The sequence below is a fragment of the Sorex araneus genome, chromosome 2 (assembly GCF_027595985.1).
Source record: "Sorex araneus isolate mSorAra2 chromosome 2, mSorAra2.pri, whole genome shotgun sequence".
Lineage (NCBI taxonomy): Eukaryota > Metazoa > Chordata > Mammalia > Eulipotyphla > Soricidae > Sorex > Sorex araneus.
The window spans coordinates 219,697,326-219,721,954 of record NC_073303.1 but is presented as its reverse complement, the minus strand read 5'-3'; the positions used below and the strand labels follow the sequence as shown (position 1 = coordinate 219,721,954).

At 50.4% G+C, this 24,629-nt stretch overlaps 1 protein-coding gene across 2 annotated transcripts; it reads right to left on the bottom strand.

The window, feature by feature from the left end:
- Window positions 1-673: 673 nt before the first annotated feature.
- On the bottom strand, window positions 674-23,668 carry PYM1 (PYM homolog 1, exon junction complex associated factor). Of its 2 annotated transcripts, none has more exons than XM_055129351.1 (3): window positions 23,504-23,668; window positions 3,199-3,292; window positions 674-1,593 (listed from the first exon to the last, which is right to left on the bottom strand). In XM_055129351.1, the coding sequence occupies exons 1-3, from the start codon at window positions 23,538-23,540 to the stop codon at window positions 1,110-1,112; spliced, it is 615 nt and encodes a 204-aa protein (XP_054985326.1). In that variant the 5' UTR covers window positions 23,541-23,668; the 3' UTR covers window positions 674-1,109. The 2 variants fall into 2 exon arrangements, with proteins under 2 accessions (XP_054985326.1, XP_012790616.2); XM_012935162.2 differs by lacking the exon at window positions 23,504-23,668 and adding an exon at window positions 22,877-23,122.
- Between the last annotated feature and the right edge of the window lie 961 nt (window positions 23,669-24,629).

Below are 24,629 nucleotides of genomic sequence, written 5' to 3'. Positions count from 1 at the left end.
TCAACAAAATCTGAGCAAACATAAATTCATTTTGCTAATTTGCTAATTAAACACTGCAAATGTTTAAAAATAAAAGACGGGGTTTGGGCTGGAGCAATAACACAGCGGGTAGGGCGTTTGCCTTGCACGAGGCCGACCAGGGTTCGATTCCCAGCATCCCATATGGTCCCCTGAGCACCGCCAGGAGTAATTCCTGAGTGAGAGCCAGGAGTAACCCCTGTGCATTGCTGGTGTGACCCAAAACAGAAAAAAAAAAAAAAGACCGTGTTGGAGAGAGAGAGTACGGCGTGTTAAGACACTTGCCTTGCACACGGCCAACCCAAGTTCAATCCCTGGCACCCCATGTGAGGAGTGATCCCTGAACACAGAGCCAAGAATAAGCCCTGAGCACCACCAGGTGTGACCCAAAAATAAGACAAAAGGTGACAGGGGACAGGAAGAGGGCTCTGGAGTGAAGGCTTTCCATCAAAGTGCCCTTGGGTTTGATCCCTGGCACCATCCAGTCCCTTGAGCATTATGGAAAAAGCTCCTGAGCACTGTAGGCTAGCTGTGGTCTCAAAGCAACAACCAAAGACTGAGAGGAGTATTACTTTTGACATTGGTCTTCCTGTGGCAAACTAATAGAAATAAATCACCTGTAGGGAGCTAAAAAGATAGAAAACCCACACAGATATGTTGTCACTTGAATTTATTCTGTTCTTAAAAAAAAGAAGAAGAAAAAAAAAAGAGGGATGGGGGAATAACCCAGAAACACTGAACAGGAACCGCGCCTCGTCCAGGGCGCGGGCGGGCTGCCCCTCTCAGCGCCAGTTCTCCGAGGAACTTCCCACCCACCCGACTCGCTTTGCAACAAGACACCCGAATCAGCAGCAGAGGTACCTGGGGTAGTCACTGAGCGTTTGAACACTTGGAACGGGACGGGGGAGAGTCCCAGACGCGGGCGTCGGGACGGGAACGGAAGGACTGCGGGCGCGTCTGGGCCGCGGAGGTCGGGGCCGGGGCCCCCTGACCGCGGTGGCGCCCCCCTGACCGCGGCTGCCCGCGCTCCCCGGGGCCTCCCCGGGAGCCCCACGGTTTGTTCTGCGGTCCGTGCCCCTGTCCGCGCGGGCTCAGAGGCCGAGCTCCAGGTCCTCGAGCTCCTCCTCCAGTGCTCTCCGCCGGGCCAGCTTCTCCAGCTGCTCGCGGCTGGGCTGGCTCACCTCCCCGGCCTGGATCCGCTGCTGCAGCTCCTCCACCTGCCGCAGCTTCTTCTTCAGGTTCTTGATCTTCTTGGCCTTCTCCGTGGACGCGGCGGGGTCGGCCGGGTCGGGGGCGGCCGTTGGCGCGGCCCGGGCCCCCTGCGGGGCGGCGGGGAGCGGGGCGGTCTCCCCCAGGGACACCTTCTCCAGAGTCCGGCTCAGGGCCTCCGCCTCCCCCTTCTCCTGCTGCTGCCGTCGCTTCTCCTTCCGCTTCAGGTTGCGCTTGGCTGTCTTGGAGAGACCCGCTTCGCCCGCCTCGGGCCTGGAAGGGGCGACAGGTGCGGTGGCCTCGGGGCTCAGCCCCGGGGGCAGTTCCGGTTTACTCTTGAAGAACTTCACATACTTGTTCTCATACCTGCGGGGAACAGGAGGGGTCAACAGGCTGACTCGCCGATGCACCCCAGCCCTTCCTGGCTTTGGGGGAGAAAGGCTCCAGGCAGAGCTGGAGGGTCTCTCGGGCAGGGCTCAGCGGACAATGCACAGGTACAGTCCTTTGAAAAGCCCCATCCTTGGGAGGGCGTTTGCCTTGCACGCGGCCAACCCAGGTCCAATTCCCAGCATCCCATAGGGTCCCCTGAGCACCGCCAAGAGTGATTCCTGAGTGCAGAGCCAGAAGAGTCGCTGTGCATTTCCAGGTGTGACCCAAAAAGCAAAAAAAAAAAGAAAAGCCCCATCCTTTCTCCCTTGATTTGGGGCCACACCTGGCGGTGCTCAGGGCTGACACCCTGCTCGGCACGCAGGGATCTTTCCCGCTGAGCATGGTGGGCCTGATGGGGTGCTGGGGGTCGGCCAGGACGGCCGTGTGCAAGGCAAGCGCACTACCCATTATGCTATCCTCTCGGCCCTGCCCTCATCCTTGTGTGTGTTGCGGGGAGAGGGGCACACCGAGTTGTGCTCGGCGCTTCCTCCTGGCTCGGCACTCAGGAATCACTCCTGGTGGTGCTCAGGAGACCCTGCCGTGGCTCAAACCCCGCCGCGTGCAAGGCGAGTGCCCCCCTCACTGTGTGTTCCTCTGACCTCCACCCCCAGCCTTTTTTTTTGCTTTTTGGGTCACACCCGGTGATGCACAGGGATTACTCCTGGCTCATGCACTCAGGAACCACCCCTGGCGGTGCTCAGGGGACCCTATGGGATGCTGGGATTCGAACCAGGGTCGGCCGCGTACAAGGCAAACGCCCTCCCCGCTGTGCTATCACTCCAGCCCCCATCCCCAGCCTTTCCTTAACCTTCCAAATCACTTCTCTTGTTTCCTTTCTCCTATGTTCCCTCTCTCTGAAGTCTGTGGGAGGGCCTCTAAGTCCCAAACGTCTGTACCTTGGGATGCCACTTGGAGATTCTGATGAACAGAGACAGAGACACAGGAGCCCCTGGCCACTCACTTGCCCCTTCTCGCCTTTCTCGGATGACAGCTTCTGCCTTTCAGTTCCCAAAGCCAGTTTCTTAAGTACAGTTTCTTTCCTTTTCTTGTCTAGTTTTCGGGGGGCAGGAGGGGCGACTATTTTGGGCCACACCATGCAGTGCTCAAGGTTCACTCCTGGCTCTGGGAACAGGGGCCACTCCTGGCAGTGGTGGGGGGATCATATGTGGTGCTGGGAACTGTACCAAGGTCAGCCATGTGCAAAGCTACTGCCTGCTCGGGGGACCCTATGGGATGCTGGGAATTAAACCCGGGCTGGCAGCATGCAAGGCAAACGCCCTACCCGCTGTGCCATTGCTCCAGCCCCTGTAGTATCTCTTTGGCCCATACATGTTCTTTTGCTCAGGACTTACTCCTGGCTCAATGCTCAGGGTCACTCTGTCTGGGCTCAAGGGACCGTAAGCGGTGCTGGGGGTTACACCCAGGTGGACCGCACACAAGACAAGCGCCCTGACTCCTGTACTATGCCTCTGGCCCCTACTCCGCGTGTCCATTCTTATGGCAGAGACCCCACTAAGCCCCTCCACAGGCCTAACCACGCACACTGGGACCTCCTCCTGGGGCACGTAGCCTTCTTTCACCCTCCGCTGCTTGCGCCAGGTACCGTCAGGCCGCTGTGTTGAGGCGATGTACTTGCCTGAAATGAGAGGATTAAAATGCAGCGTTACTCTCCCTACGATGATTAATGCATACAGCTTCCCTCAGCACCCAACCACCCAGCAAATGTGAACCCCAAGATACCCTTTCTCTTACTGACCTCGACCCCCTCATCTCTACTTATTGCCGATAAGCTGCAACTTGGATTTCTGCTTTTGGGAGGGGGCCAAATTCAGTGGTGCTCAGAGTTACTCCTGGATCTGAGTTCAGAGATCGCTCCTGGAAGTACTTGGAGACCACATGGGATGCCAGGGACGAAACCTGGGTACCCGCGAGCAAGGTAAATGCCTTACCTGCTGTACTATCTCTCTGGCCCCACAAGAGGAATAGCTTTCGAAGACACACAAGACAGGGGCTGGAGCGACAGCACAGCGGGTGGGGCATTTGCCTTGCACTCGGCCAACCGGGGTTCGATTCCCAGCATCCCATAGGGTCCCCCGAGCACCACCAGCAGTAATTCCTGAGTGCATGAGCCAGGAATAACCTCTGTGCATCTCTGGGTATGACCCAAAAAGAAAAAAAAAAAGACACACAAGACAGCCAGGGAGACGGCTCACGGGGTCGAGCACGTGCTTTGCAAGCAGGAGACCCAGGTTCAGGCTCTAGTGCAGTCCTGAGTACTGCTGGAAGTGACCCTTCCACACGAGTTGGATAGCCTGCTACTACTATATAGTGTGCCACACACACACACACACACACACACACACACACACACACAAACAGTAAAGGCCACTGGTTCTGAACACCTCTCCTTCCAAATTATTCCCTTCCATACATTTTTTCGGGGTGCAGAGAGGGGTTTCCTCAACGGTGTTCAGCCACCACCAAGGCCACACCCAGCGGTAAGGAGAAGCCGGATCTTCCACACCTTTTTTGCTTGGCGGGGTGGGGGGGGACACAGAGGGAGACGCTCGGGGCTTACTCCTGACTCTGTGCTCAGGGATCACTCCTGAGATCACCAAATGGGACTGCCATATGGGATGCTAATGGTCGGTCAGTCATGTGCAAAGCAAGTGTCCTACCCACTGTACTACTGTTCAGGCCTCAATTATTTTTGCAATAAACAACAATGTTTATTTGCTTTCTTTGCTGCATTGACATTTGGGGGACATGGGGGGTTGGGGCCATAAGCAGCAACGCTCAGGGTTGGTCCCAACAGTTTTCAGGGTGCCATTACAGTTCTGGATTTTGAACCCGTGTCAGCTACACGCAGAGCAAGCACCTTACCCCTGTACTCTCTCTCCAGCCCCTGGGTTTTCATTAGTCAGATGGTGCAAAAGATTTAGTGGCTCTTTAGGGACCAAAGCACTAGCACAGCGGGTAGTGTCTTTGCCTTGCATGCGATTGACCCGGGTTTGAACCCTAGCATCCCATATGGTCCCTGGAGCACCACAAGGAGTAATCCCTGAGTGCAGAGCCAGGATTAACCTCTGAACATCGCCGTGTGTGGCCCCCAAACAAGAAGTTTTAGTGGCTCTTTAGCACTCGTGAGGGCACACAGGTGATAGCTATTGAGCTCCTCACTGCCACACACTTGCAGGAAATAATGCAGCTTTCGCTGAAAAATATCCTTGGTGGGGACCCAGGGAGATAAGAGAGTAGGGAAGGCATTTATTTGCCTTGCACACAGCTGAGCTGGGTTTGATCCCCAGCACTACATACGGTTTTCTGAGCCTCACTAGAAGCGGACCCCTGGGCCTGGAGTCAGAAGTAAGCCTTGGGCCCAAAATAAAACCAACAAGCAAAGAAATATCCTTAACGGGGGCTGGAGAGCTATACAGGGTCAGGGCACATGTACAGGTAGCAGCCAGCTCTGCTCCCTGATTGAGTGCTGTCAGATCGCTAGGCTGGAGTCTATTTATAGAGAACTGACAGCAGAGGGGCCCAGATTTATGTTGGGAAATAGGCATCTGGGTTGAAAGTTTAAAAATGTGTCCAGGGATGGGGGCCAGAGCGATAGCACAGCTGGTAGGGCGTTTGCCTTGCACGCGGCCGACCCGGGTTCGATCCCCGGCATCCCATATGATCCCCCAAGCATGCTAAGAATAATTCCTGAGTGCAAAGCCAGGAGTAACCCCTGAGCATCGCTGGGTGTGACCTCCCCCCAAAAAAAGCAAAAAAAAAAAAATGTGTTCAGGGGCTGGAGTGATAGCACAGCGAGTAGGGTGTTTGCCTTGCATGCTGCTGACCCGGGTTTGAGTCCCAGCATCCCATAGGGTCCCCTGAGCACCGCCAGGGGTAATTCCTGAGTGCATGAGCCAGGAGTGACCCCTGTGCATCGCTGGGTATGACTCAAAAAGAAAAAAAAAAAGTGCCCAACACTTAGACTGCCCCAACATTAAGGTCATGGAATTCGAGACTGGAGAGGCAGTACATGGTTGACCTGATCAATCCCAGGACCCCATACGGTCCTCAGGCACTGCCAAGAGTGACCCCTGAGTGCAGAGCCAAGAGTAAGCCCTAAACACCGCCTGGGGTGCCCCCCCCCACACACACACACACAAAGTGCAAACAAAAGAAATTCAGGAATTTCAAACTTACATAATGAATAAGAGAACAGACTGAAGGTGTTGTTTGCTTAAGTTTTACAATACAGAGACAAGAACAGAAACTGAAGAATGAAAATAAAAAAACATTAGAGGCTTCATGGAGGTAGGTCTGAGATTAGGGCTTTAAGAAAAGTTGAACTAATGTACATGAAAGGGCACTGGAGTGGATTCTAAATAGAAGCTCGCTCTGAACAGAATGTTAGACACGACAAGGCAGGCGGCAGCCTCAGGGGGCAATGAAGAGCGCAGACCAGCCGAGCCAAGTTGCTGGTACGGAGGAAGGAGGAGGTAGTGTTCAGATCTTGAAATGCCAGTTAAAAGAATTTAGTATCTGGCTCATAGTGATGTAGGCAGGTAGATAGAGAAAGGTCCTTGGCAATGAAAATTGAGATTTAACAGTCTCTGAGAAGGAGACTCTGAAGACTTGCAGATTCAAGAAAACAAAAGACCCAGAGGAAACCATCAGCAGACCCTGAGGATAATGGACCCTCCCCAGGAGGTTCCCCAAAGAAGGCCATCACCACTCCCAACCTCCCTGGTAACCTTAGCAACAAACTTTTACCTGGAAAGAAACCCCATGTGGGTGGAGGCAGGTTGAAGAAACCCTATAAAAGACACCTTGAACAAAGGAAGGGCACGCATATGCTGCCTGAGCCCATGTGCTGCTTGTGCCCACGTGGCCGAGCACATGTGGTGCCCGAGCACATGTGTCGCCCGCATCTCCCCCTTGAGATGTGTACTTTTATGCTTTCATACTTTTGTGTCTAAAGCTTGATTATGAGGGGCTGGAGCAATAGCACAGCGGGTGGGGCGTTTGCCTTGCACGCAGCCGACCCGGGTTCTAATCCCAGCATCCCATATGGTCCCCTGAGCACCGCCAGGGGTAATTCCTGAGTGAAGAGCCAGGAGTAACTCCTGTGCATCGCCGGGTGTGACCCAAAAACCAAAAAAAAAAAAAAAAAAAGCTTGGTTATGTGTAGGGGCTTCCTCCACCCTTGGAGAAGCCCGCGTTCTCTCTTGAGCACGTTACTCCTACTGTTTTTTCTTTTCCACTTATCCCTTCCTCCTTCCTATTTATTTTTCTAAATAAAATCTGTTACTTCGCTGCTTGTCTACTCCTGAAATTCTTTTCCTCGAGCGAGACAAGAACCCAGTAACCCTGGGTCCCAGGTGGTAGAGCGGTTGGAGAGAAAGTGACCGTCTTTCTCCTCCCCGCTTCACGTAAGTCACCCGTGGGGCCCACCGACATCAATAGGATTCATTCAAAACTATTTGTCAAGTGAAGAGATTTTTTTTTTTTAATCAAAAGTAGTGTTTTAGGGGCTGGAGCAATAGCACAGCGGAGAGGGCATTTGCCTTGCGCACGACCGACCCAGGTTTGATTCCCAGCATATCATATGGTCCCCCGAGCACCACCAGGAGTAACCCCTATGCATTGCCTGGTGTGACCCCCAAAAACAACAACAACAAAAAGTAGTGTTTTAAGGAAACTAATCTGGCTCAATTAAGTGGTGAATTTGGAAGGAAGAGCATCGAAAGCGAGGAATTCAGTTAGAAAAGAAAGACTGCAATAATTCTGGAAGAGAAACAGAACTGGCTGAAGCAGTGAGACTGGAAAAATGATACATGCCAGAAATATAATCAATGAGTCAACCACAAATCCTTGATCATTCACTGTCAAAGGAACACACTTAGTTCTGGCAAACTCAATCATAAGAATTTAGCATAAGGAAACATTTTTTAACAGGACAAAAGCAAAACAGAAACAGAGACAATCATGTGAAAATATAGTATCAACTATCATAAATAGTTAGAAACTAAAACAAAATTTATATTCAGGTACACGATTTACACTCCACCCACTATAAATGATAATTATGACCAGAGAGATGGCTCAAAGGCCTGACACATGCCTGAGTGAAATCTCTTTGACCAGGTAATTTCCCTTTGATGGAGGACAAAGTGTCTGTTATAACCTTTAAAAGAGCAGGAGTTAGGGCCAGAGCAAAAGTATAGTGGGTCTGCTGAAAAGAAAGCATTTGGCAATTTGTTTTCCATTGCTGAGAATGAAGAGATATGAGGTCGACTTTAGGGGGTAGAAACTCCAAATCAATAATAGTGAATTTTTTGTTTAAATATTGAATGTAATCAAAGTAAAGTGAAAGTAAAGTGAAATTTACCAGTTACACATGCGGGGTGGGGGGCTGGGGAGGTGGGGGGAAGGGGGGAGGTATATCGTGATTCTTGGTGGTGGAATATGTGCACTGGTGAAGGGATGGGTGTTTGAGCATTGTATAACTGAGACTTTAACCTGAAAGCTTTGTAACTTTCCACATGGTGAATCAATAAAAGAATCAAGCCTCAGGGCTGGAGAGATAGCACAGCGGGTAGGGCGTTTGCCTTGCACGCGGCCGACCCGGGTCCAAATCCCAGCATCCCATATGGTCCCCTGAGCATGGCCAGGGGTAATTCCTGAGTGCAGAGCCAGGAGTAAGCCCTGTGCATTGCCAGGTGTGACCCAGAAAGCAAAAAAAAAAAAAAAAAAAAAAAGAATCAAGCCTCAAAAAAAAAAAAAGTATAGTGGGCAGGGAGTTTGCTTTGTATGAAACCAATCAGGGTTCGATCTCTGGCACCACCGATGGTTCCAGAGCTGGGAGTGATCCCTGGACACAGAGCCAGGGGTAAACCCTGAGTACCTCCGGGTGTGGCACAGAAACAAAAACACCCCTCCCAGCCCCCCCCACCCCCCCCCAAAAAAAAATAGCAGGACTAGGCAGTCAGTCAAAGGTGAGAGCTGGGTTTAAAGAATGGGAAAAACAAATAGTTCAAACACAGAGAACAAAGAGGCAAAGGGACAATCAGATTAGTCATGCTTTTTCTTAAAATGGTCCAGGGTTCCTGCTGCCCTCGGGCTATTTTCGAGGATGGATTCACACACAAAAGGCCTTTCTGACCCAATTCTAGCTTTCTCACTTTCTACTCCAGCCAGGAAACACAGTCACAAATCTCAACTGACCTAGATCTCACCCAATTCTCTAGGCCATTGTGCTTTTGCCTCTGTTGGCTTGCAACAGACTGGCTTGGGCACTCCAAGAAAGGCGGGCAGCAAAGAGACAAAACTATGGGAACAGCATGTGCCTTGCGTAAGGCTGGCCCTGGGTGGATCCCTGAGCCCCCACCAGGAGAGACCCCCTTCGTGCCAAGCCAAGAGTAAGCCCTGAGCACAATCGAATGTGGCCCCAAAGCAAAAAGAGGAGACAGGACGGGCGGACGGGGGAGGAGAAGAATGATCCCAGAAAACTGATCCTGGTCATTTCCTCAAGTGGAAACAGTGCCAGGAAATTATTCTAGGAAAGAAGAAGCAGGACAGTGCTATGCCACAGAGATCAATAGAATTTTAAGAGAAGGCGATTGATAGTATTAATACTGCAGAGAGATTATCGAAAAGGAGAACTGAGAAGAAAAAGGCTACTGGTTTCCAGGGCAATCTGGAAGTGCCAATTACTTCCAAGAATACAACCTCAGAGAAGCAGAAGGGTCAGAAGCCAGACTATGCATTACTTAAACCCAACAATCGTTAACAGAAGGCATCCAAGAGAAGAGTGCTATGCTAGGGTTACAAGGCATGAGTAAGAATGGTAACTTTCAGTGGAGCTGGAGCAATAGCACAGTGGGTAGGGTGTTTGCCTTGCACGCGGCCGACCCAGGTTCGATTCCCAGCATCCCATATGGTCCCCTCAGCACCACCAGGGGTAATTCCTGAGTGCAGAGCCAGGAGTAACCCCTGTGCATCGCCACGTGTGACCCAAAAAGAAAAAGCAAAAAAAAAAAAAAAGTAACTTTTGGGGCTGGAGCGATAGCACAGCGGGTAGGGCTTTTGCCTTGCATGCAGTCGACCTGGGTTCAATTCCCAGCATCCATAGGGTCCCCTGAGAACCGCCAGGAGTAATTCCTGAGTGCAGAGCCAGGAGTAACCCCTATGCATCGCTGGGTGTGACCCAAAAAGCAAAAAAAAAAAAAAATTAAGAGGGGCTGGAGCAATAGCATAGCAGATAGGGTGTTTGTCTTGCATGCGGCCGACCAGGGTTTGATTCCCAGCATTCCATAGGGTTCCCTGAGCACCGCCAGGCGTAATTCCTGAGTGCGGAGCCAGGAGTAACCCCTGTGCATCGCCACGTGTGACCCAAAAAGCAAAAGCAAAAAAAAAAGGTAATTTTCCAATCTGACCCACATCCTGCAGCCTTGGCCACACCAGCGGCCCCACTTCACAGCTAGTCTCAGGAAAGAGGCTAAGCCGATGTGACTCCCAGGTACGACAGTCTTCGGACTGAAGACTCTGGGGGCCCCTCCGGAGTGGGGCAGGTAGGCCAAGTCCCACCTCACACAGAAGCTGTCATATAAATGACCCAGCTTCACTGCCTCGTAGCTGGTATCGGAAGTGACACCAAGCAGACGAAACCCCGACACCAGGTCTCCAGGCTGAAAACTCTGGGGCCTTCTTGGATGGGTCAGCACGGAGGCAGGTGGCCTCCTCCGACCCCAGGCCCCAGCGGTCACAGCCCCCACCATGTAAAGGGCCCAGCTGCACAGCCTCACAACCAATGTGGGGAGACATGTCAAGAAACACAGCTGCATCGGGCCCTCCTCGGCAAGGAGGAGGAACTGTCCCAGTTCTACAGACCCTCCGATGCCTGAGGCCTGAGCGACACCTCACCGCCAGATTCTACAAGACCGACAGCCCAGGAGGAGTACAGCAAATTAGATGGGGGAGTTGCACGGGAGCGGAAACAGTGACACAGCAGGCTCCACTGGCACCCAGCAGCACAGGAAAGCCTCAGACAGTGACTTTAATATGTGAATGCAACAACTTTCACTGATTTTTATTGAACTAATTTTTGCTAATTCACTTACCATTTTGTTGTCTACAAGCAATATAAAATAAACAATTTTGTGCATGCCAAAGGGGTTGGGGGGTGGAAAACTGGGCACAGTGGTGGAAGGAAGATCACAATGGTGGCAGTATTGGTGATGGAACACTGAATACTCAAAACAAGTGTAGCATGAACAATTTCATAAACCAGTGTTTTTTTGTTTTGTTTTTTCTTTTGTTTTGCTTTTTGGGTAACACCCGGCAATGCACAGGGGTTACTCCTGGCTTTGCACTCAGGAATTACTCCTGGCAGTGCTCGGGGGACCATATGGAATGCTGGGAATCAAACCTCGGTTGGCCTCTTGCAAGGCAAACGCCCTACCTGCTATACTATGGCTCCAGCCCCACAAGAGTTTTAAATAAAATTTGAAAAAATGGTAACTTTAAAGTATAAGAGGGCAAACAAGTTAGGCAATCAAAAAATAAGACCAAAACAAAAATGCCAGGTCTAATATTGATAAAAAGATCTCAAATAATAATACTTTACAGGGGAAGATGACAGGAAATAAGAACAAGTTCAGGGAAGTGGTGTGAAAGATTAGGTAGTAGTTGTTTTTACAACAAAGAACAAATCATGGGGCTGGAGCGATAGCACAGCGAGTAGGGCATTTGCCTTGCCCATGGCCGACCAGGGTTCGATTCCCAGCATCCCATATGGTCCCCTGAGCACCACCAGGAGTAATTCCTGAGTGCAGAGCCAGGAGTATCCCCTGTGCATCTCTGGGTATAACCCAAAAAGAAAAAAAAAAAAAACTAGTAAGCATAACTAGAAGCAGAAAATTCAGTATGTTAATAATTATTAGAAGGAGGCTGAAGTGGAGGTAGGACATTTGCCCTACACACGGTGAAACAGAATTCAATCGCCAACATCACATTTATCTCCGCCCCCCCCCATCCCCACCCCATGAGCCTTCCAGGAGTGATCCCTGAGCGAAGAGCACCACCAGGGGCAAAAAAAAAAAAAAAAAAAGAAGAAGATTAGGAGGGCCAAAGAAATAGTACGGAGATTAAGTCACCTGCCTTGCATGCAGCTGCCAGTTTCATCCCTGACACTATGTGTGGGTCCCTGAGCCGGCCAGGAATCACCAATCACCTCTGAGAAGAGTCGGGAGTAAGCCCTGAGCACTGCTGGGTGTGGGAACAACCCTACCACACACTCCCCACCCAGCCAAAGGAAAAAAAAAATGACCAGATGTGCATTTCTTTTCTTTCCTGGCTAGATTACACCAGGAACTTTATACACACTGCCTCACTTTACCATCTACAGTTGGCGAAATAGTCATCAAGAGGACCAACAGATGCCCAAGACGGCAAAGGCAGCATCTGCAATCTGCACTCAGTTCTGATGCCCAAGTTTACACATCAGCACGCTGATATTCCACCTCTTACCTATCATAGCCCAGTTTCAGCGAGCACTTAGGCTGAATCAAACATTTTTAACGATGCACTACAGAACATGGTTTGTGCGCACATCACATAGTAACTTCAGAGGTCTGAAAGACAGCTCAACAAGTTGGAGAACATTGTATTATTGTTATACAACATATAATTCATTATACAGTATTTTGGTTTTATATGCAGGAGGTCCAGGTTCAATCACCCTGGCACTCCCAAGCACGCCTCAGAGTCCCAGTCTGAGTAGCTCCCTGAGACCCACAAGGTATGGCTGACAAACAAATAGAAATAAATCGTATCTTGGGGCTGGAGTGATAGCACAGCAGGTAGGGCGTTTGCCTTGTATGCGGCCAACCCAGGTTTGATTCCCAGCATCCCATATGGTCCCGAGTAGCCAGGAGTAACACCTGTGCATTGCCGGGTGTGACCCAAAAAGCAAAAAAAAAAAAAAAAAAGAAAGAAAAAGAAAAGAAATAAATCGTATCTTGAACTTAGGAGTGAATGGCTCGGGCTAAAGAGATAGTACAGGCAGCAAAGTGTTTGCCTTGCATTCAACCAACCCCATTAGATCCTGCCACCACCTATGTTTCCTGAGCACCACTGGAATGGTCCTTGAGCAGGGCAAGAAGCCCTGAGAACCAAGAAGTGTGGCCCAAAACCAAAAAAAAAGGGGGGGGATGGGCTAGGGAGGCAGTAAGTATTAGGTGTTAGATTGCTTGCCTTGCATGTGACGACCCAGTATAAGTTCCTGGAACCCAAAGCACCACCAGGAGTGGCCCCTGAGCCCAGAGCCATATGTGGCTCTTAAACACTGTGGAGAGCCTCCACGGACCGTGCTTTGTACACAACACCTGTTTCTTGTTAATTGCACCGTGCTTGAAAACAACTCCTAATAAGGAAATGGGATATCCAAGAGCTGTAACTAGCCTATCAGCTGCAGACACTTGGGCATAAACAAGCAGGAGAGGGATAAAAGGGGGGAAGTCACCTCGTTAGAGGTTCCTCCTCCTTCGTCCCTCGTTTCTCCTCTTGCCTCGTTTCCCCTCCTTCCCAATGCATGAGAAGGTCTCTGAATAAATCGCTGCAAGGAGAATCTCCGGGTTGCGTGTTTCTTCACTGTTCGAAGCGGCACGCGACAAAACACCACGGGATATGCGCCCCATCCAAACAGTAAGTCAACCCCACAGTAATTATTGGAAATATAAATTATGGAAATATTAAGGCCAGGGATGCGGTTCAGTGATAGAGCACATGCCTAAAGTATATGATTCAATCCCCAGCAGTGACCAAAAGAAAACAAACAAAAAAAAATCAATCACAAAATATTTTATCTATCAAAGCTGAATTTTTGTCTTGTGTTTTTTTTTTTTTTTGGGCCAATGCTGCTCAGGGCTTACTCGTGGCTCTGTGGCTCAGGGATCACACCTGGCAGGACTTGAGGTACCTCATGTGACACTGGGTCAGCCATGTAAAAGGCAAGTGCCCTACCCAAATACAATCGATTCCCTGAAACTTTCATTTTCCAGTATGAGAATGCCAATGCCAATGAAAGGTAACATAGCAAGCGTGCCGTGCAAAAGACCAAGCCTGGTTCAATCCCCAGCACCAACAGAAACTCTGTAGGCACCACCGGGAGTGATTTCTAAGCACAGAACCAAGAGAAAATCCTGAGCACTGCAAGGTGTGGCCTCCAAACACAAACAAACCCAAAAAAAGGTGGAGAGGGAAAGGGATGACTCAGCGGGAGAGCATTTTGTGAGCTCTAGATTTGATTCCTAGCACCCTAGGGTCTACCCCATCCCTCAGCCAACACTGCCAGTTAGAACCCCAAGACAAGACAATGTGGAGAAACTAGGGTATGCGTATCTCACAGATAATTTCTTTTTCCGCTTTTTGAGTCACACCTTGCGATGCACAGGGGTTACTCCTGGCTCTGCACTCAGGAATTACTCGTGGCAGTGCTCAGGGGACCATATGGGATGCTGGGAATAGGACCTGGGTCAGCTACGCCAAGGCAAACGCCCTCCCCGCTATGCTATTGCTCCAGCCCCACTCTCACAGATTATTCTTAAAAAGCCTTTAGAATTTATTCAATACGGAGAAATTCTTTGCAAGATAATATGCCAACACTTTTAGTCTATTTAAGATGCATAGATATTTAATGCATACATATCTTTATAATTAAAGTAGGCGTCTTATTAAAATGTTTCTTACGGTTCAGTCTAATCTATCACTTTTTTCTCTACTTGACAATCACTGTCCTTTGACTATGTTTGCACCAGCCCCATTTAAAGTAACCATTAATGGGGCTGGAGCGATAGCACAGTGGGTAGGGCGTTTGCCTTGCAGGAGGCAGACCCGGGTTCAATCCTCAGCATTTCACATGGTCCCCTGCACACGTCCAGGAGTATCCTGAGTGCAGAGAGAGGAGTTTGGGTGTGGCCCCAAACCAAAAATAATTCTATTAACAGGTTTACATGAAAAATATACATATATATATTTAACAGGATTTACATGGGGAAAAAAATCCACTAGATAAGTTTGGGAATTCTGGATTAAATTAAAAAAAATGTTTTTCCTTTTGTTTTTTGGGGTCACACCCTGAGGTTACTCGGGTCTTACTCTGGGTTCTGCACTCAGGTATATCCAGCCCTAAAAAAATATTTTTGTTGGTTTTATAGTGTTTCCAAATTTGACCACAACAATCTTTATTCTAGCTATAGTAAACTCACAGGACTCAGTGTTTTAAGGATCATACTTGGGAAATAAGGAATTCAGTATGGCCCAATATGTTAAAATAGATGTTATTTCTGTGCACAGAATAGAAGGCTAAAAGGAGGTCTGAGCAACATATTGTACAGCGGGCAGGGAACTTGCCTTGCACGTGACTAACCTGGGTTTGATTTCAGACACCTCATAAGGTTCCCCCAGTCCTGAGCACACCAAGTGTGGCCCAAAAAACAAAACAAAACGGGAAAAACAGCAAAAAGGAAATGTCACAAGAGCTATTTTTGAGTTTTGGAGTTACAAAATACATGTGGTCTATATTTTTACTATGTAAATATTTTCCAATTTTTTTTACAACATCAATTAATGATATAATACAAAATAAATACTGTGCCTTCCAATCCAGTAATTCTATTTCTAGGAAGTCTATCCTAAACAGGTAAGCATATGGCTCCTGAGCACTGCCAAGAGTGATGCCTCAACATAAAGCCAGGAATAAGCACTGAGCAAAGTGAGTGTGGCCTAACTATTCCCCTCGCCGCCCCCCCAAAAAATAACCCTAGGATTTGATTCCTCCATCCCTCTCGGAGAGCCCGGCAAGCTACCAAGAATATCTCGCCCACATGGCAGAGCCTGGCAAGCTACCGATGGTGTATTCGATACGCCAAAAACAGTAACAACTCTTACAATGGAGACGTTACTGGTGCCCGCTGGAGCAAATCGATGAACAATGGGACTGCAGTGCAGTAGAGTGGTTAAAGTGCTGTGACACCAGTACCCCAGCGTCCTGGACACAGCCAGGAACAATCCCAGAGCTCAAAGACAGAAACTGACCCTGACCAGACACTACATCCTCCCCCAAAAGGAAAGAATCCTAAATGTAGGCAAAGACTTATGTAAGGAACATTCACAACATTCTTACAACAAAAATCCTGGAAGGAATCTAAATATCCAGTAACAAAAGCAAGCCAAGAGAGGGTTGATGCCCAAACAACAAGACACTGTCAAGTATTTCGTTTTTGTGTGCAAGGAACCCAGGAACTCTTTCTGGAAGGCATGTGACTCCCGTACAGCCATACACCCAGCGCTGTGAAGTATGGTATAAGATGTTTTCAAAGAGTTTTTTAGTATCAGTGAAAAATATTTCTCATCAAGTTAAGGAAAAGGCAAAGCAAATGTATGTGTTATTGTCTGGTTCAGAGTGTTTTTCAGGCGTGCTGTCAAGCCTGTTCTCCCTTGAACAGGTACCTCATGTGCTTGTCTCGCTGTATCTTTGCTTTTTCCACTCTGGAGAAGCCTGTGTTTTCTCTTAAACACGTACTTCTCTCTTTCTCTACCCTCACATCTCCTAAACAAATTTTGTTTAATAAAAACTATCTTGCTTCACAAAAACATTTTTGAAACGCACAGAAAAAAAAATTAAGGTCACCAAAATATATGCCAAATTTAATAGTGAACTTAGGAACAGTAATTTACTAACAGTGGAACTCCAATGAACAGAGAGAACGGAAACAGAACAACTCTTTCAGAGACAAGAAAACCTAGAATTTTATCAGGCACTTTGAAGGACCCAAGTCCTATGTTTGATTTTTTGCATATAATCTTTTCTAGTCTTGCCCGCACGCCTGACTGTCTTCCCCGGGGCCCCTCGGAGGGGATGGGCTCCAGCTTCCCTCCCCACCCCGAGCAGAGCTCCCGGCGGCCGAAGACCACCGGAACCTAGCCACAGCCATGCTCAAGGCCCCTCTCCACAGGCCTCATGCATGAAGGTACCGGCAGAGGAACCCAGGTGTGTGTAATCCCATCAACAGCCAACATCCAGAGACTTAAAAGCAAGCTCCCAGAAGCGGTATCTTATAACCTACTTCTCCCTCTGGGAGAAACTCGCAAGCTACTAAGAGTTCCTGTCCACATGGACAGCCTTGCAAGCTTCCCATGTGTATTCATATGCCAAAGCCAGTAACAACTGGATCTCATTCCCCTGACCCTGAAAGAGCCTCCAATGCAGCATTGTTGGGAAGGCCGAGTGGAGAGAGGCTTCTAAGATCTCAGGGAAAGGACGAATGGAGAGATTACTGAGCCCGCTCGAGAAATTGATGATCAATGGGATTTCGTGATTGTGAATCTTTTCTGTGCAACACAATAATCCTTACATAATAGTAGAAATTATAGAACCATTTGCTGGGCACTTTCTATGTGCCAAGGATGCATTTTGGTCTTAAATTGTCACTAAAATCTTTTACCACTGAATTATTATACCAATTTCTTTTCTTTTTTAATATTTTTTGTTTTTGTTTTGGGATCACACAACCAAAAATAAATGAAATTCACTGGAAGGGGCCAGACAGAACACAAAAGAGCAAACAAAAAGGTATTTTCACTATGGGGAGGTAGGAGGCAGGAGGGAACATGAGGGGGAAAGAAGTGAAAGACGATGCAAGAACAACACTCAACAAGCAACAAAAACACCTCATGCTCACAGTATGGTCTGGACCATCCTCCAATGAGAGAAACAAGGACTGGGGTTAGGGCGATAATATAGCAGGCAGAACACTCGCCTTGCATAGGGCAACCTGGGTTTAATCCACAGCATCCTTTATGCTCGGATCCCCAGGACCACCAGGGGTAATTCCTGAGTGCCAAGCCAGAAGTAAACCCTGAGCATTGGGGATGTGGCTGCTCCCCGCCAAATAAAACAAGGACTCTTCGGAGAAGTGGCTGATTTTAATATTTGGCTGAGAAATATAAACCTAACACATCCTTAAGATTCCTTAAAGGAAAGATTAATAAAACAAACACCTAAAATCACAGGAATGAGGCAAAGGGACCTGGGGTTCCCAATGTCCGATGATGGAACACCTGAGCAATAAATTAATAAATAATAGTTTTATGTTATAAGTTTTTTTTTTCTTTTTGGGTCATACCCGGCGATGCACAGGGGTTACTCCTGGCTCATGCACTCAGGAATTACTCCTGGCGGTGCTCGGGGGACCATAGGGGATGCTGGGAATCGAACCCGTCTCTGCCACGTGCAAGGCAAACGCCCTACCCGCTGTGCTATTACTCCAGCCCCTGTAAGCTTTATATTATAAGCATTATGATCCAAAATGCTTACAGATATAAGTAATGGACTGATAACTGGGAGATTGAGCGAGAGTGACAGTACACTGGGTGGGGCCATGCCTTGCATGTGACGGACCCTGATTCTATCCCCAGCATCTCATATGGTCCCCATACACTTTCAGGAGTGATTCCTGAGCGCCCCTGACCATCACCGAGTGCAGTCCAAAAAGGGAAAAGAAGAAAAGAAACCTGAGGCTGTGGCTGTGGCCATTGACTGAGAACTTGTCCTGCAAGCGTGAGGCCCTGGGTTTAATTCTGGCACTACACGGTCCTGAGTACTGCAAGGAGCAATGCCAGAACACAAAGCCTGGGGTGGCGCCCAAGCACTGCAGGGTGTGGGCCCCTGAAATCAGTGAACTCTAGGCTATCAGTACTGCTTTGTTAATTTCAATAACAACACCATAGTGGGCTGCAGCGACAGCACAGCGGGTAGGGCGTTTGCCTTGCACGTGGCCGACCCGGGTTTGATTCCTTCGTCCCTCTCGTAGAGCCTGGCAAGCTACTGAGAGTATCCCGCCCACACAGCAGAGCCTGGCAAGCTCCCCATGGCATATTCGATATGCCAAAAACAGTGCAAGTCTCACGATGGAGACATTACTGGTGCCCACTCGAGCAAATCGATGAGCAACGGGATGACAGTGATAGTGACCAACACCACAGTAGAACCAGAGAGATAACACAAAGGTTTACCTAAAGGGTTTATTTACCTCCATAAACCCCATGGACCACATAAGTTACTCAGGCACCACCAGGAGTGACCCCCTGAACACAGTCAGTAGGAGCACCTGCGTACTAATGGTTGTAGTTCCAAAATGAAATATATATATAAAAAAAACAAAAATCACCCTAAAAAACCCAAACCATAGTAATGTTAATAATGATGTTAAGGGGCTGGGAGTGATAGCACAGCGAGTAGGGCGTGCCTTGTACGCAGCCGACCCTGGTTCGATTCCCAGCATCCCATATGGTCCCCTGAGCACTGCCAGGAGTAACCCCTGTGCATCACCAGGTGTGACCCAAAAAGGAAGGAAAAAAAAATGATGTTAAAGTATATGGGAATTAGCTGTATCATCATCTCAATTCTTTTACTTAATAAAGATAAAGATGTTTAAATTTAAATATATCATTGATAATTGGTTATAATTTTAACTTAAATATATTTAAACATCTATATTTAACATGGCTGGAGCAATAGTACAGCAGTTGGGCATTTGCCTTTCACGAGGCCGACCCGTGTTCGATTCCTCCGCCCCTCTCGGAGAGCCCGGCAAGTTACCAAGAGTATCGAGCCCGCTCGGCAGAGCCTGGCAAGCTACCCGTGCATATTGGATATGCCAAAAACAGTAACAATAAGTCTCTCAATGAGAGACGTTACTGGTGCCTGCTCGAACAAATTGATGAGCAACGGGATGACAGTTACAGTATATTTAACATATTCAAGAATAAAATCTAGGGGACCAGGGAGATAGTTTAAGGAGTTGGAACATACACCTTATATGTAGAAGTTTCCAGGTTCAATCCCAGGCATACCACATGGTTTCTGGAGCACTGCCAGCAGTTTCCCCCAGGTACGATTAGTGTGGTCCCAAACCAAAAACAAAACATAAAACAACAAAAAAACAATTCATTCTGCCTGGTGTCCAAGTACAACCAGGAACCCTTAAGCCTTACGAGGGAAGCAGCCAGTGGGATGAGAACCTAGATGGAAACCATTGCTGGGTTTTGGGGTGCTTGGTTTCATTTTGGGGTCACACTCAGCAGTGCTCAAGGATTACTCCTAGTGAGGTTTGGCAAACCAGGCCTGCCGTGTGCATGGCAAGCACACTACTTGCTATACCATCTTTCCAGCCCGAGAACCTAGACAAAAACCGGGGTATGGCCCAAACTCCCCTGGAAGTAATAAAAATAAAATCTATTTACATTTTTAGAAAGAGGTGCACTAACTCTGCATCAAAACCATAAACGTTGGGGCCAGCGCCATAGTACAGCAGGTAGGGCACTTGTCTTGCATGTGGCCGACCTGGGTTCAAGCCCTGGCATCCTATATGGTCCCCTGCACCTGCCAGGAATGATCCCTGAGCACAGAGCCAGGAGCAAGCCCTGGGCCGCCAGGTGTGCCCCCAAAAGAAAAGAAACAAAACCCATAAATGTCAGAGTTGAAAAGAGATAAACCCAGTACGATGCGTGCTTTACATCCAAACCCGCCTGGTACCTTAGCCCCCAGCACCCTTCACGGTCCCCTAACCTTTGCCAGAAATGATTCCCGAGCAAAGGTCCAGGAGGAAGCCCTGAACACCACCCAAAACAAAGCAAAACCAACAAAAACCAGCAACATTATTCTAGTCACATTACCTAAATTGCAATAAACTTTTTAAAATTAGGGCTTCAGAGACAGAACAGAACCAAGGTACTCGTCTTGCATGCGGCTGACCCAGGTTTGATGCCCCGCACTGCTCAGTCCCTGAGCATCGTCAGGAGAGACCCCAGAGCAAAGTCGGAGCAGCCCCCAAGCACCACCAGGTGTAGCCTAAAGCCCACCCCACCCTCGCCAATTTTTTTTTAGAATAAAACTTAGATGGCCCGGAGTGACAGTATGGTGGGCAGGACGCTTGCCTTGCATGTGGCTGATGTGAGTTTGATTTCCAGCATCCCATATGACCCCCGAGCCCCTCCAGGAACGATCTGGAAAATGATCTGCAGAACCAGGGGTAAGCCCTGAGCACTGCTGAGTCTGCCCCCAAAACAAAAATAGTTATTTTTTAAAACATTTTTAAAATATAGTAAGATACAAGAGTCAGAGAAATAGTTCAGTAGGCAAAGCTCTCAACACAGCTAAGCCAGGCTTAACCCCCAGACCCACATATAGGTCCCCCAAACACCACCAGGAGTAATTCTGGGGTGCAAGGCCTGGAATAACACTGAGCACTGCGGAGCTGACCCTCCAAAGTAAGCATACCTGAGGCCCCATGGAGACGCCTTAAAGGCCTGGAGCATGTGATTTCAATGCTGAAGTCCAGCATCTACCAGCAGTACTGCATGTTTTCCCTAGAACCACAAGGAGTGACCCCTGGAGCACTGAGCTGAGAGCACCACTGAGCGGGCCCCAAAACCCAAATACATTTGTATCTGACATAAGTAATATCTCCCCCCAAAAAAAAAATTCAGTTGCTTTAATCAAGAAGTTATGGGGGCTGGAGCAATAGCACAGTGGGTAGGGCGTTTGCCTTGTACATAGCCAACCCGGGTTCGATTCCCAGCATCCCATAGGGTCCCCTGAGCACCACCAGGGGGTAATTCCTGAGTGCAGAGCCAGGAGTAACCCCTGTACATTGCCAGGTGTGACCCAAAAAAGCAAAAAAAAAAAAAAGTTATGAGTATACACTACGTAGGGAGTATGTCGAAAGAACTGACATAATATTTTCAAATCACACATTAAAAGGAGTTAGGCATTGGTATGTTAGTACAAGGGATATGGTGGTTGCCTTGTATGCAACTGACTCCAGGATCGTATATGGTCCCCAAAGCCCAGAGCAAGAAGGAAGCCCTGAGCATTGCTGTGTGAGAACCCAAAAGCAAAAAGAAAAGAGAGAGAGAGAACCTACTGATCAGAAGGCAGTGGAGAGGTTTTACAGACCACTGTAAAATATAAGTTAGGAGTGCTGTCATTACAAAGGAGAGGTAACACTGAACGCAGCAAAGAAACATAAACAGCATATTTTGGAAACAGGCCATAGGAGGCCAGGAACGGTTTACGTGGTGGTGCGCATATGCACTGCATGGCCCTCAGACTACCTCTGGGTATGGCCCTGGTGGCCCCTGGAACAAAAGCACAAAAAACAAACCAGATGTGCCACGGCACAAACAGCGTTACATCTACAGAATACACAAAACACAACGAGACTACAAAACACGGAACATCCACACAACATGTTATAAGTTGCTCTGATACACGCCGTCTTATCTAACCACCACTGGGCAGATACTCCTGTGCACCTTTTTCTGAAGAGATCAGGCTGGGCTAAAATTCACAAGGAGCATCCTGACTCTCGGTCTTCAGCACTTAAACCTCACACACACAGGGGACAAACACTACAGCATCGCAGTCAAGGCAGGCGATGCTCTAGCCTGAAAGAATCCTGTGTCCTATCGAGGGGGTCCCAGGGGCCACTGCACATCTTCCTGTGTGCTTCTCCCACCTGAGACACCTCAACACCCATCACCCTCTGCAGAGAAAGGGGAGCAGGGGGGACGGCAGGACGGAGGAAATAAAAATGCAAAGGTGTACCATCAGGTTCGTCTTCCCTTCACACCTCTGGACCTCAGTGACACTCCCCCCCACCCAGTGAGGATGAGGCAGCGAGTGGTAGAGCACTAGGTAGCGATGAGAGGGTCTTGGCTTCGAGAAAAGTCACGAAAGCGGGGCCGGGGTGGGACAGAGAGCAGAGACAGCCAAGGCATGGGGGAGGGGACCGAGGGGAGGGGAGGCGCTGCAAGGAACAGAGAGTCGTGCAGGAGTCTCCGGGACCGGAGAACCCACAAGACACCAGGGAGCCCCAACTGCTGGAGAAACGCTAACGACCTGCGAGGGTCCTGGGGCAGGGCCCGGCGCTGAAGGACCCCAGGGTTTGGATGACCGGAAGCAGAGGACCCCCCCCCCCACATACACGACGCCAGAAGGGGGCGCAGGTGACACCCCGGAGGAGAGAATGAATGGGAGAGGCGGTTCGGAGGGCGGGGCAAAGGAGGGGCCCCGGGATGGGCGGGGCACAGACCCCTTTCCAAGTCCAAACCCCTGCCCCGAGAGCCCGGGGAGCAGCGACTCCGCGCCTGCAGCACTCACCGCCGGTCTCGTCAGTTACATAGGGAGTCGCCATCTTGAAAACGCAAAGCACTTCCGGCGTGAGCGGGCTGGGGTCCCGCCCCCCTCCCCACCGGAAGTGGAGTCCCGCTCGCAGCCAGCCACCATTTTATTCTTAAAGCGAGCGTACACCCTTTGCTGGACGGAGGTAGCGCCGGAGGAAGCAGAGGGGGGAGGGCGGGCCGAGACGGAGAACGGGAATAAAAATAGAAGCTTCGGGCGCTGGTACCGGCCCTCGGCACCAGCTGCGTCCGTCGAGCGGTCCTCGGGCGGCGCGAGAAGTTCCGAGGCGCAGCCTCTCACCCCACAAGCATTCCTCGCCTCCCGGGCCCGCGAGGGGAAGGGGTCCCACCTGCACCCGGGAAGTGGGGCTGATCGGCGAGGGCGGGGGCTGCCTCGCTGGCGCCCGGCCGGGCCCCCCCCGACCCCGGAGCAGTTGGGGCGGAGCGGGCCGGCTCCGGGCGCGCCGCGTCGCCGGGAAGCCCCCAACTCCCCCCTCTCGCTCTGCGAAGCGCGCGCCGCGGGCCCGCGAGCCCCCCCCGGAGCCCCCCTCGGGACGGAGACCCGCGAGAGAGGCGTGCAGGGCGGCGGGCGCTGCCGGGCGGTCACCTGTCCCCGCGGCCTCCGAGTGGACGGCGGCTTCCATGGCCGAGGAGGAAGGGCCGGGCCGGGCCGCGCGGGGCGGGCAGCAGCCGGGCCTGGCCCTGCCCCCGGGGCGGCCCCAGGGATTCGGGCGGCGGAGTGACGACGGCCGACTCGGCGCTGGCCTTCGCCCCCGGAGGCCTCCGCGGCCCGGCCCCGGGGTCAGAGGGCAGCGCGGACACGGCTCGGGTTCGGATGACCCGGGGCCGCCCGCGCGGACGCCGAGGAGCCGGAGCCGGGCAGCTGGCCAGCGATCCCGGCCGCGGCGGCCCTGCCCTGCCCTGCCCTGCCCGCGCCTCCCTGCGCTTAGCAGGACCCGCCGTGCTTCCTCCCCCGCCGCTCGTGGTTCCTGCGGGGCGAAATCCTGCTAAACCCGTTTCCCCTGGAGCCTGGGAGGGGCCGGCCGCGGGCTCCTCTCCCCGGGCGTCGGCTTTGCCCTGCCCTGCCCCGACCCCAGTTTTTGCTCGAGCCACTCATTGAGCTTCCGAAACCCCGGCTCTGGCTTAGGTTAACGTCCCCCAGGACCGCTAGAGCCGGTGCCCACCTCCGACACACGAGTCTCCGTGCCTCCTTTGTGGAACAGAAACTCAGGCGGCTTAACGGGCCGGCGCCGCTTTCACCTGCAAGAGACCTGGAACCCTGTATGATCCTCCAGCACCCACGCGAGCCCCCAGCACCTCCAGGAGCCGGGGGTGACCCCTGGAGCACCGCACTGTGGCCCCCACGCAAAATATATATATATATATATATATATATATATATATATAGCATCAAAGCTTTCTGAGGTCACAACTTTCTTCCCATTTTTCACCTTCAATAAACCCACCAGAGGTGCAACTTCTAACTTCTTAAAAATAGTTACTTAAAACTTGGGGCTGGAGCGATAGCACAGCGAGTAGGGCGTCTGCCTTGCACGCGGCCAACCCGGGTTCGATTCCCAGCATCCCATAGGGTCCCCTGAGCACCGCCAGGAGTAATTCCTGAGTGCAGAGCCAGGAGTGACCCCTGAGCATCGCCGGGTGTGACCCAAAAGCAAAAAAAAAAAAAAAATGTGCAAAAGATAGTACAGTGCCAGGAGGCTTGCCTTGCAAGC